This window comes from Triticum dicoccoides, chromosome 7B (genome assembly GCF_002162155.2).
Source record: "Triticum dicoccoides isolate Atlit2015 ecotype Zavitan chromosome 7B, WEW_v2.0, whole genome shotgun sequence".
NCBI lineage: Eukaryota > Viridiplantae > Streptophyta > Magnoliopsida > Poales > Poaceae > Triticum > Triticum dicoccoides.
Window position 1 is genome coordinate 218,399,115 of NC_041393.1, and position 12,599 is coordinate 218,411,713.

Sequence of the window (12,599 nt, forward strand, 5' to 3'; positions counted from 1 at the left end):
GTCACGACATCCTGAAATGTTTCTGTAAGTACAGATGACTAGGGCAAAAATATAGTTACAACAGTGAAGCAAGCAAGACAAACTATTTTGTACATGGCAAAACAAGACTAACAATAATGTTACACGTCATGAAGCATAAGCAGGTGATATTTTAAAAATTATAAAAATGGTAGTCTGTGCAACCCGCATACAGAAATCTCTCTTAGCTCATCACAGGAGCATGATGTTGGGGCCAAATCCAAAACACAGACAAGTTACAAATTTAGACAACACGTTGCGTATAAGCAAGAAGTTGGCCATTCTGTAGCTCAATTAAAGTCTTACGGAGCATAATGAATAGCAGAGGGATTCATACAAACCTACTACAGCAAGCAAAACTATGCAATCATTAGCTTAGTATAAACTAGATTGTGAGCCTCATGCAGTAATAGTTGGTTAATAGACTTCGAAACTTCAGTCACACTTTGCCAGAGTAATTAAATGGTAAGGCCTTTAATTATGTCAATTAATAGTTATACAAGTACCCAACATCAGGCATTATTGTTTGGTCATCTCATTAACTGAGGACAAATAAAGCAACTGAAAAAATCAATTTAACTATGCCTGAAACAAACAAGTAATTGAACTGTTGAGTTGGCAGCATGCATACATGCACGCCTCAATAACATCCATGGTCTAGCTACATTTACTATATAAAGGAACAAGTAATGTAATATTGTTTGCCCCCTATGAAGTATCTCGACTAGTATGTAATCAACATCCTAGTAATGATAGGGAGGCTAACGCTGGTCATAGTGGGGAGTATCATATACTAGTATCATGCATATGATACTAGTGTATAATACTACATCCATAGTGCATAGTATCATAGTTTAGTACTCCCTCCGTTTTTATTTACTCTGCATATTAGGTTTGATTGAAGTCAAACTTCATAAACTTTGACCAACCTTATAGAAAAAAATATGAACATTTACAATAGCAAATCTATACGATGTGAAAGTGTATTCAACAATGAATCTAATGTGATTGATTTGCTATTGTATATGTTAACATTTTTGTCTAAAAACTTTGTCAAAGTTTACAAAGTTTGACTTTGACCAAAGCTAATATGCGGAGTAAATAAAAACGGAGGGAGTATCATAGGTGGTCTCATTTATTGTCATGCATGACACATAGTAGCATAACATTTATTATGTTATGGTATCTACCTATGTTACTATTATCATCTCTCTCTTTTTTAATTGCCTGCCACATAAGCATGTTTGCGAGTCCCAAGTACATGATACTACTTATGTTACCCCCACTATGGCCAGCCTAATGTTCTGAATATGCATTTGGTTGTGACATTTATGACATCGACAACTCTACCATGGCAGGAAGCAGCTTCACACTATTCACTACTATAAGATGTTTTAGATATTTAAAAGTAGACTACATCCGTAATGAGTGAACAGACACATTAAAATGTGTTTACATACATTTGTTTTACAAAAAAGTTAGAACATCATATAGTAGTGAGTGGAGGGGGTTTTAATCAATGGCCTAATGACTGGGTCACAGGTGAAGAACCCTAAGCAAGCACAATGTCAGACAAATAGGATGTCCTGGTAATTGTAGTACAGTGTGACTTACCTTAACTTGAACAGGCTCAACACTGCTCCTCCTTCTCTTGCAAGGCTCCTTCCTAACATCTTTTACTTGAAAATTCTCAATCTTATCTTCATTGCACCCCCTCTGCAAGGTGACACAAACTAGCTTTCCAGTCTATGAACAACACAAAATGATGATATCTATTATATATAAACAATACTCTACGGGCTAACCAAAAAAAGAGAGTAATGCTAGAAATTACTACAAAAATTAGAAACATCTGGCCATTTATTTTAATAGACAAAAATTATATATAAGTACTTTACGGGCTAACCAAAAAAAGAGAATAATGCTAGAAATTACCACAAAAATTAGAAACATCTAACCATTTATTTTAATAGTCAAAAGAATTACAGTCGTCAGATCTAACCAATGGAAAATTAATTACCCACCTTTGCCATTACATATCCTACCAGTTCACTAAAAAAACTGAATAACAATTCACCTTCCCCTCTCACGTACATATCTCACGTCCATATCTTTTCACTTGAAAATACAACCTCACATCCATCATGTACATATCTCGCCTTCCATATTTTTTCACTAAAAAACAACCGCACATCCAAATCTCTTCACTATCCTAACAAAAGAATATCTATATTCCCTAAAAAATAGAATAGTAATTAATCATTTCCTAAAGAAAAAAATCATCGTCTCCATGCTCCTCCCATGGAAGCCACGCCGGGCGATGGGGTAACTCCCGAGTTGATCGAGCCTCCCCTCGGGCTGACCATGCATCCTCAACCTCAAACATATCGTTCCCCTCCACATGTCGTTCTCTCTCCGCCGCCAAGTGTGCATACAAGAATCCGGCCTTGATGACTAGGTATGCTATTGTTCTTCCCTGCATTGTTACTTCTATTCTGTCCCTTATTAATAGGATCGACTACTAAGCAGGACAGATTGGTAGCCAGGATGCTCAACAAAAATTAATCAATGAATACACAAGAGATAGGCATGTATGGCCGCCAGGGAAAAGAATATCAGCAGTCGTTCAGCTACAGAACAAAATAGGGCCAAAGAATTGCCATGAGATTAGGATGGTTCAATCAGTTTTGATGTGGTACATCCACGTGCAAACATAACTGAATCAAAAAAATGCAATCTGCTTTCACCCCACAGCTAGCTGCTATAAGGTATTTTTGCTTCCGCATTTGCAAACTGCTGATCTCCAAAACCATATCTGCTTTCACCCCACAGCTAGCTGCTATAAGGTATTTTTCCTTCCATATTTGCAAACTGGCGATCTCCAAAACCATATGCCTTGGACGGTTGGATTGATCTTGGAGCATTGTTATTAACATATGAATTCTCCTGTTAGCCAACTAGAGGGAGATTAGAAGACCAATCACGTGAGAGTTGGGACTTGATATACATGCCATACACAAACCCTATAAGTGGCCAGAATTCGACCTCTTCGTCAAGGACGATATTTACCTAGAGGTTGGAGCTTTACTGCTGTTTTTGGTCAACAACAAGGTAACATTCTTCTCTCCCCACGTCCAATCGTTCCCAGTTATGTGCCTCATTTCTTGCTGTAGGGCAACACACTGCAAGTGTTCGTCAAATTGTTAGTATCAATGCTTCAATTCTAACAGAGAATTTTCTGTAGGAACACATAACATCAATCAAGAATCAACTGCTAATACTGTAAAACTAGAAAACACTTTCAGGCCTTTTCAATCCATGCACTGTAACATAGTGAACATTGTTGGCGCCAAAACACAGGGCTGCACTTGATTTATACCAGCACAGTTTCAATAGCAATTTGTATTCTCCAGATTATTTATAAGGAAGGGTGTGCTAGGGATGACTACTTTACATAGGTTCTGGATCAGACAAGGTAACTATTCAATTAATTCCCCCTGTGCATGCTGCAATACAGTGATGGCTTACTTTAGTTATGTTTAGTTATGTTGGTAACTCTTCAAAATGATGATCTTTTCACAAGGTGTCATGTGGTTGCATATTTACCTGGATCTACCTTCTAACTCATAATCCATTTAATATGGAAACTAGTTGACCCGTTGCGCCAAATGGCGCAGAGACCTGCTGAAGACATGCTGTCGATGAAAATAGTTTCATGCTGCAAGAACCTTCAACTAAATCATGCTATTTTTTAAACATGTTTATTATGTTGTTAAATAATAGTCTGGGAAGAGGGAAACTTTGCATAATATGAATATGTTCAGTTTGAAAATATGGCCACTATGATGAGAGAGTAAAGTTGGCATGGTTGTATTTTTTTAGCAAGTTTACTAGGAATATGGGCAGTTTGAATATGTAGTACTTTTCAGCTTTGTTTACTAAGAAGCATCTGGCGGATTTCATCACTACTCCGCTTGATGGGATGAAGATCAAGCTATCATCTGGACGCTGCGTAAGGCGTGTTCGCCTTATTAATGGTGTGGACAACAGGGCTACCATAACACACAACTGGGGTGACTTTGCGGAGAAACCAAACTAACAAAAGAGGATATCTGCGTTTTCTCCCTTCAAGCTCGCAAGGGGAAACCAGAATTCACCGTTCACAAGATCTAAAAAGGTTTGTATATGCACTGTGTTTTAATCTGTAGAAGGATTGCTGTTTTATTGCACCGTTGACAAAAACTGGCCCGTTACGCCAAATGGCGCAGAGACCCGCTAAAGCCATGTTGTCGATGAAAATAGTTTCATTTTGCAAGGACATTCGGTATTGGTAGTAGAAAGCCCATGTGTTAAATCATGCTATATTGAAAATATGTTTATCACGGTGAAAAATGTGAGTTTAAAAAAATCATATTTGAATAACATGTACAGACCAATTAAGGAAGCATTTTTTAGTTGAAAATATGGTTATCACGCTAAGAAATTTGAGCTTGAAAAAAACATATTTGTATAAGATGTATATGCAGTTAAGGATGTATTTCAACTTTTCAGCAACTCTGTGCTTTAGAAACTACACTCGACAAGAATTTAGATCTTAGTCACATTGGAAACCATACAGCCTTAGTTATGCTGTTTACAGAGACAAATGGTGCATGTAGCAAGGACTTTTAATAGACTCATCAGCAGCAGCTCTCACAACCTAGGTGTAAGTCTTTCTATCAAAAAAACATAGGTAAGCCTCAGTTCTGTATCTACTCTAAACAGAAGCATAAATAAATTGAGGCTAACCTATGTGGCTAAGGTAAACAAAAAAGGAGAAGAACACACCATAATTCTTAAAGTACCTATCCTAGGATGCATTTGACCGCGGTACCATCCTAAAAGTCCTTCCTGATGCTTCTTAGCTTCTTTCCATAGCTAATCGCACTGTTTTTGAGTTTTCTCTAATTTTAACAAGGCCCCTCTTACCCCCTTCACATAATAGGTAAGAAGGTAACAATTAATCAGGGACCATGTTAAAACTGCTCTTTAGTTTTTGTGACACCTTCTCAACCCAATAAGAGTTCCATTGATAAGCTGATCTCTATGGGTTCAATACCCATCAATGTCAAGAGAAAAAGATCATGTGATGCATCTCAACTGATTGATTGTTTCATCTCTGCTAAGTCTTCAGAAGGTTGTGGAGCTCTAAATTTCTCTGGAATAGCCGCAACAGAAAAGAATAAACCATACCATACTCAAGTTGACCGGTGCAAAGCTCGTTATAAAATAGAAACTTCAAAGGCCATATCAGATAATATGCTGATAGGAATTAGAAAACAATGGTTGGGAAAACAAAAATATTTCATAGTACAGAACAAGCTAACAAAAACATTTCAACACTAAAGTAAAACTGCAGCAAGCACATGGTTACACTACACTGTTTAGATACCTAATTGCTAATTTAGGTTATGCGGCTGATGGAACCAAACAATATATAAAGAATCTATTTTCAAGTACTCCCTCTGTAAACGGTCCGGTCCTATGAGGACATTACTCCCTCTGTAAACGGTCCGGTCCTATGAGGACATTACACATCAGTCAGACTTCCATGGAGACGGTCTCCTTTCCTATACCTAACCTATGTATACATACCTTCATGGAGATGGACGAAGATGACACGACCCACATCACGACAACACGGTTCTAGTTTCCTTGGTCCATCCCCTTGCTTCTCTTCAGGTCTCTACCTTGGTGTTGTAATGCTACTCCTGCATTCCAATCTAACATTTAGCTAATATAAACTCACTGCTAAACTGGAACTTCACTTACCCGCTGAAGTGTGTAAAGCCCAGCTCTGAATTTTCGGTTGCACCGCTCATCATCATCCATCTCAGAGAATAGGCAAAATCTGCAACGATATGAATGGTCTTAGAACTAACTGTTGCGAGAATAAAGGATGTACATCTACAACTACAGTATGAAAATAGTGGCTTCACAGTTTGTATTCTCAGCAAAAAAATTGTCAAGCCCGACCAAAACTCATACAAAAAATTATTTTTGTGGACATCAAGGCGATTATAAAAGAAGAAAACAACATTTGGTACATGTTGTTGGTGCTGCCTCCGGCGATATACGCCGAACAGTCTCCGGCGACAAACGCCGAAATGTGCCTCCGGCGACTCGAACACCAGATGGAAGAGACACTCAACACGAACTCGGAGCTGTAATTCTTCACCAACTTATCAAAGATTCTTCTAAAAACCGAAGCGACAAATCTTGTTATTGTACATATGAGATAGCTGAAGTCCAAAGACTACATCAGGCAGTGGCGCCTTTAGCATGTCATTGTCTAATGTAAGCGAGATTTCCAACGGTTTTACTAACTCGTCATCAACTTCCTGAACATTATTCCAAAAAACTAAAGCAAATAATTTTTTCATTATTGAAAAAATGAGATAACTGATGGCAATACAAATATAGACTATCCTAGGTGGCAAAGTGTTTGGCATGTCAACATCTAATGCCAGATGGCGCAAGCCATTTATTTTAAGTGGGTTATTTGCATATCAAGGCATTTTATGCACAACTATAAGTTTTATATAGCATTTAGTAGCACCGATCAACAGCAGGAACAAACCACACAAATACATGTAATTTCCTTAATCACAGTTGCTCACCTTCACGTGGCCTGCAAGAGACCCATTAAAATTTGGGTCTAGAAATCAACATGGGTCTACGACAAAGGAAAATATGCATGTAATTTTGCACAAGATCTTGAATGAAAGATACGATAACACCAAGCTACAGATAGTACTATGTATGGATTAACAACACTAACAATTGTATGTCTGAGTGAAAAACTAAAACTGAATCGTGCCAAATGGCGCAGAGACCCGCTAAAGCCATGTTTTCGATGAAAATAGTCTCATTTTGCAAGGGCATATGGCATAGAGACGCTGAATCCATGTGCGCGTTGAAAAAAAACCATGTTTTAGTTGGTTTAGTTGTGGGCATTTGTTAGTAACTTCGGGTTTTAGCAAGCACTGGGGTAATAATTCTAAACCTTTTATAACAAGAAATATTTGCATTTGTTAGTAACTTCGGGTTTTAGCAAGCACTTGGGGTAATAATTCTAAAACTTTTACATGAAAAAATAAGGAATACCTATGTTCAAACTATATACTTTAGCATGTGAAACTAATAAAAACCAAGAATTTGCGTGATATGATATATAGGCATGGTTTAAAGGCCTTTTTGGGTTTTGCTGTGCTGGATGCTCTATGATGAGTAAAAGAACCGAATTCTTTATCTCAGAACAAATGCTAAAGATCTCACACGGAGCTCATGCGGCCAACAGATGTTTGCTGGGCTGGGCCTAACCAGTGAAAAGGGGCTATCAAGGAAAATATGATATATACCGAGTCATTTTTGTTTATGGCTCCGTCTTCTTCTCTTCCATATTGGCTGGTTAAAATGAACAGCGGTGTCTTCGATAGCGGTTAGAGAAGCTCCATTTGCAGTGTCGCTGTCAACCTAACACAACAATAAGAAATTCAGGTACATCAAAGAAACATGAGTGCATACAAGAGACAAATGGCATAAAAGGAGCCTAACATTGGGATGTTTCTCAGCAGGAACTATAGGCTCAGCTGCCGCGTTTATCTTCTTGGTAGCAGTGGAATAAAACACGTCTGGCACCATGGGTATTGTAAGGCAATATACTATTAAGAGGGCAAAAGCATGAATCAAAGATTTAGTACAAAAAAGCAAGACGAATTGAAATCAAAAGCCAAGTCCAGACATAGTACCCTGCAGCTGCAGCTCCAGCTTAGCATTGTTCATTTTTAAGTGGGTATGCATGATTACATACACAAATGCAGAGGGTGAGAGAATAAATAAGTTGGAGACCAGCAAGTTGTGTGGATCAGCACAGACGCAGAGCATCACAAGAGCATAACAGAAACAAGGAAGGGAGGAAACCTTGGTGAACAGACCAAAGAAGCAGCAGTCTTCGAGATCGTACAGACTGAAACAAGAAGGATATGTGGTCAGAACTAAAAAAAATCATATAGCCTACTCCAACATGACTGAATTGATGTATCCCAAGCGAAAATTCACAAATATACAACAACACAGCCGGATATCAAGATTCTTAGAACTAATGCATAGAATGAAAAACCCAAAAAGAATCATACCCTATTCCAAAATGATTGTATACACATATCAAAACTTTCAGGACAAATGCCTAAACCATAAGACCAAATAAACATGGCTTACATAGATCATTCTTCCCCTGCCAGCCTTCTGGGATTTTCATCGAACACCTTGTAGGCGTACAGAAATAAAATCTGCACAAGCACAGATGATCCACGAAAGTTACTAACAAATGCAGGAGATTACATAGATAAAAAATTATAAAAGAGATTGATAAGAAATGCAAATCAATTCGTATCTTTCTTTTTTCACAAAGCAAATAACACCAGGATAATCTTCAGCAAGAAGAGCACACAACAATCATGCCTCAATTGATAAATAGTAATACAACAATCAACATTTATAAAAAAAACTTGACTCCAAAGAGCATTGTATTGTCCCTTCTGAATATAAGCCAAGCAAAATAACATGGGCTCTTTAACCTGCCCCACAAAAAATGCACTATAATTTTAACAGATTGGTTGAAAGAAGAAGCCAAGTAACCTGAAACACAAATATGAGGTCACCTACCAATTTTCTACAAAAGAGAGACGAACATTCACACGAGAGAGTTGGTCACCTTGTTCTTCACCAAATCTTCTATTGGATTCTTCTGTTCATCTTCTTTCTCAAATCTGGAAAATTGTGGTGTTTAGATAAATCGTATATCAGGAAATCAAGACCAATGACAAGAAATAAATAGGTAAAGGGAGAACCTAAAACTGTTCTTTCACACGAGCACCCCCTCTTCTCCGCCCCTTCAATAGGAGCTGCAGGTCACCGCCTCCATCTCCCTCACCCCTGCATATCACCGCCTCTCGCCCTCCCTCGACATCCGGGCCACGGAGCAAGGGACGAAGGATGGAGGCGTACCAGGGGTCGATGGTAAGTCGAGCGACGAAGGACGAGGCCGGCCGCACGGGGGAGGGAGGAGGACCAACGAGCTCAGCGGGTGGGAAGCCATGAAGGAAAAGATCTCACCGCCTCCAACTCGAGCTCGTCGGCGAGCCGTCCTCTCCTGCCCCGCCTTAGCACCTCCATCATCTCGAGCTCAAGCTCCCGCCGGCCACTAGCAGGTGTGCGAGGCCCCACCCTGCCCCTTCCCCATGCTAGGATCGCTCACCTACTCATTCCCCGCTGCTGCTTGCCTTCCTCGCCGACGTCCGCATCCCACCCCTCCCCTACATCCCCACCCGCACCACGAAGAACCCGCCGCCGCTGCTCTACCACAACGATGACCTACGTCCGATCTGGATCGACAGCGACATGGAAGAGGACCGGAGGAGGCAAGCAGAGGAGAAGGCCGGCGGTGGGATTGACGATGACATGGTAGAGGAAAGGAGGAGGCGAGTGGAGAGACAAGGCTGGTGGCTGTGGGCTAGGAGAGGATCGTGGGGAACTGGGGATCGAGGGGAAGGAGAAAGAGGGCTAGGGTTCGTTTGGCGGCTGGGGTGGGAGTGGGGTGAGACACGGGTGATTGGGTGCAGGCGCCGAAGCTGATTGGGCAAAACCAGTTGCACCTCAAAACGGGTAACCCAGCCAACCAGCGTGCGGCGCGAGCCCACAAGTCATTGGACAATGAAAACGACTGCGAGGTGAAAACTGAGTTTAACTATTGCGAAGATAAACGGTTCAGACGGACGAAAAGAGCAGATCCGACGGCCAACGAAGGACCAATCGGGGGAGCCTTCTGGAGGTGAGTTGGCTAGCCTCATTATTGTTTTAAATATCAATCTCTGCATTCATAGATAATTACATTAATGTAAAAACTGGGCTGCCCTCCTTAAGTATATTTATTAAAAGATAAATAATCTATTTATTGGATCGGCCCATGTTAATGATGCTCTGTTTGCATTGGCTAAAGCTTGGTTGTGAAACATGATATATCTTGGCGATTGGCCATAGTGACTAAAAAGTCTATAAATGTTAGATGTCTAGGAATGTTGCAAAGTTCTTTTATTTACTAGATATAAAATTATCCATCCATTTTTCCCTGTTTAGATGCCAACTCAGGGCAATCGAAGCACTTTCTCCACTCCTTTCTAAAAGGTATGCCCACGTTATTTTTCCTGTAACTATACACAAGAATACACACACACACACCCCTGACTTTGTTCCTGGAGGTGAGCATCTATTTTAAGCTCATGTGAATTGCAGCATTTCTTGATTCAACATCTATATAGTGAGGCAAAGTGGTCATATTTGCAAGTTTACTCCTGTAAACTACTATTCCCTCCGATCCAAAATAGGTGTCGCAGTTTTGAACTGGGTTTAGTTCAAAACTGCAACACTTTTTATGGATCAGAGGTAGTATGATGCATGTCCACTGTTTGGAACTGATTGCATTGTTTAATAGTAACTGATATATATTGAAACTCCTTTCAAATGTAGCAACGAGAAGAAAAGGCACTCCATAGGAAAATATATACAATCTACTATAAGAGTTTCAGTTCTAAATATGGTACATATGTTTTTCATAGTGTAGTATTAAAAGTCTATTGGTGTTGGAAATGCAACACTGGAATCCCAATCCCTTGCTTTTATTTGTAACATCCATGTGTTGGTTGATCTCGGCTCTGACCGGGTAAAAAGTAACGTTAAGGGGATCAGCTACAAACCAACGTAAGTGGCTTTTGACCCCAACAGAATTGCCCTGATCGGGGGCACATCTAACCGACAGATGGTTTTGGTCCCCTGTTGCCAGCGCATATAAAGGGTGGTGCCTGGATACCTACGATGGGTTAATTCACATATGTTTTATCCAACCTCCTCAATCCGCTCAAACCATACCGATCTATGGATGGGCTGAAGCAATGGGAAGGCCAAGTCCACCGCCGGCCGCCACGAGGGCAGTGTAGTATTAAAAGTCTATTGGTGTTGGAAATGCAACACTGGAATCCCAATCCCTTGCTTTTATTTGTAACATCCATGTGTTGGTTGATCTCGGCTCTGACCGGGTAAAAAGTAACGTTAAGGGGATCAGCTACAAACCAACGTAAGTGGCTTTTGACCCCAACAGAATTGCCCTGATCGGGGGCACATCTAACCGACAGATGGTTTTGGTCCCCTGTTGCCAGCGCATATAAAGGGTGGTGCCTGGATACCTACGATGGGTTAATTCACATATGTTTTATCCAACCTCCTCAATCCGCTCAAACCATACCGATCTATGGATGGGCTGAAGCAATGGGAAGGCCAAGTCCACCGCCGGCCGCCACGAGGGCAGTGCCGGCGGCTTGCTGCTGTCATCTATCGTAGATGTGCTGCTGCCCTTCCAGACTACAACACCACCCATGGCTCCACCCTGCATCAAGCAGGCGAGGGATTTTGCCTCGGCCATCAAAGGTACTTACCAAATCAAACTTCTGATTCATAGAAGGTGTTCTAATTAGAGATCAAGATCCAATTCACGTTAATCCCAAAGACTTAATTCTAACATGGTATCCTGAGCTTACTGATCTCTGTTTAGAACCCGCTACTTGTTGTTCCCTAATTAATTAAGGCCCTAATTCGTATTGATTAAAGTCCTAATGATATCTGTTTAAATTTGAGATACAAGTTTTTCTTCCGAATTGCCACTGGGTTAGTGCTAATTAGATTTTCTGTTAGATTAACTAAGCCATGCTTCCGCGTCATGTTGACGTTCTGATTAGCATTGTTAGCACTGGTTGATAAATTAGGAGGGAAATAAGATGCGCAGGAAAAGATGGAACGGCAAATCCCCAAATTTTGTTCCCGGAAACACCGAAACCACAGCTCTAGTAATCCAAATTCGCCAAATCTGAGCCCAAAATGATTGAAATTAGTGGAAGAAAGGTGAAGGGCTCGCCTCATGGCCGTGACGGCGTCCTCCTCCTCCGGGATTAACACGGCCGCCGCTGTGCAAGGATGTCGTCGCCGTGACACCGTCGTCCCTCGAGACGATGCGCGGGAAGGAGCTGCCGTCGACGTACTGGTGGGCGCGCGCTTTGCGAGGGTCGCACGTCGCCACCCCTTTGAAGTTTTTACGCGGGAAGCTAACGGCAAAGTGGTCCTCCCGTCCGCCGCGCGGATTGCCATGTGTGCGACGCCGGAGCCACGCTCGCCGGAGGAGCGCGATGGACATAATCCTTTCACGATGCTCCGGCGAGGGCAGCTACCGCGCCGCCATGGCCGGCGAGCTTGGGTCACCGCTGCGGTCTCCTCTGCATCGCCGCTGCGTTAAAATCGGGGGAGGCTGACGAAATGGCTAGGGTTCAGCCAGCCTGGTTGTTTTGTTCCCCCTCGGGGCGATCACAGCCGTTGGTTTTGATCCAATGGCTGAGCGCGGTGCGGGGATGATGGGCATTCGGACAGTGAATCGGCCGAATTTGGTTGTGGGCTTGAGCCCAAGTTATGTTGGCCCGAGAGAGTGTTTTCTGCCTTTT

General features: G+C 41.4%; 1 protein-coding gene across 15 annotated transcripts; it reads right to left on the minus strand.

The window, feature by feature from the left end:
* Positions 1 to 2,043: 2,043 nt before the first annotated feature.
* On the minus strand, positions 2,044 to 12,404 carry LOC119340602. 15 transcript variants are annotated; one of them, XR_005164608.1, is made up of 10 exons: positions 8,910 to 9,244; positions 8,774 to 8,828; positions 8,278 to 8,348; positions 7,981 to 8,026; positions 7,809 to 7,815; positions 7,615 to 7,721; positions 7,419 to 7,533; positions 5,653 to 5,908; positions 3,088 to 3,200; positions 2,044 to 2,975 (listed from the first exon to the last, which is right to left on the minus strand). XR_005164608.1 is itself a non-coding variant. In XM_037612528.1 (3 exons), exons 1-3 carry the CDS (start codon positions 12,250 to 12,252, stop codon positions 8,656 to 8,658), a joined length of 327 nt encoding a protein of 108 aa, XP_037468425.1. In that variant the 5' UTR covers positions 12,253 to 12,404; the 3' UTR covers positions 8,559 to 8,655. The 15 variants fall into 15 exon arrangements, 1 of the variants encoding a protein (XP_037468425.1); XR_005164607.1 differs by having other exon boundaries at positions 7,809 to 7,827; XR_005164605.1 differs by adding an exon at positions 6,678 to 6,733 and having other exon boundaries at positions 7,809 to 8,026.
* Positions 12,405 to 12,599: the final 195 nt, after the last annotated feature.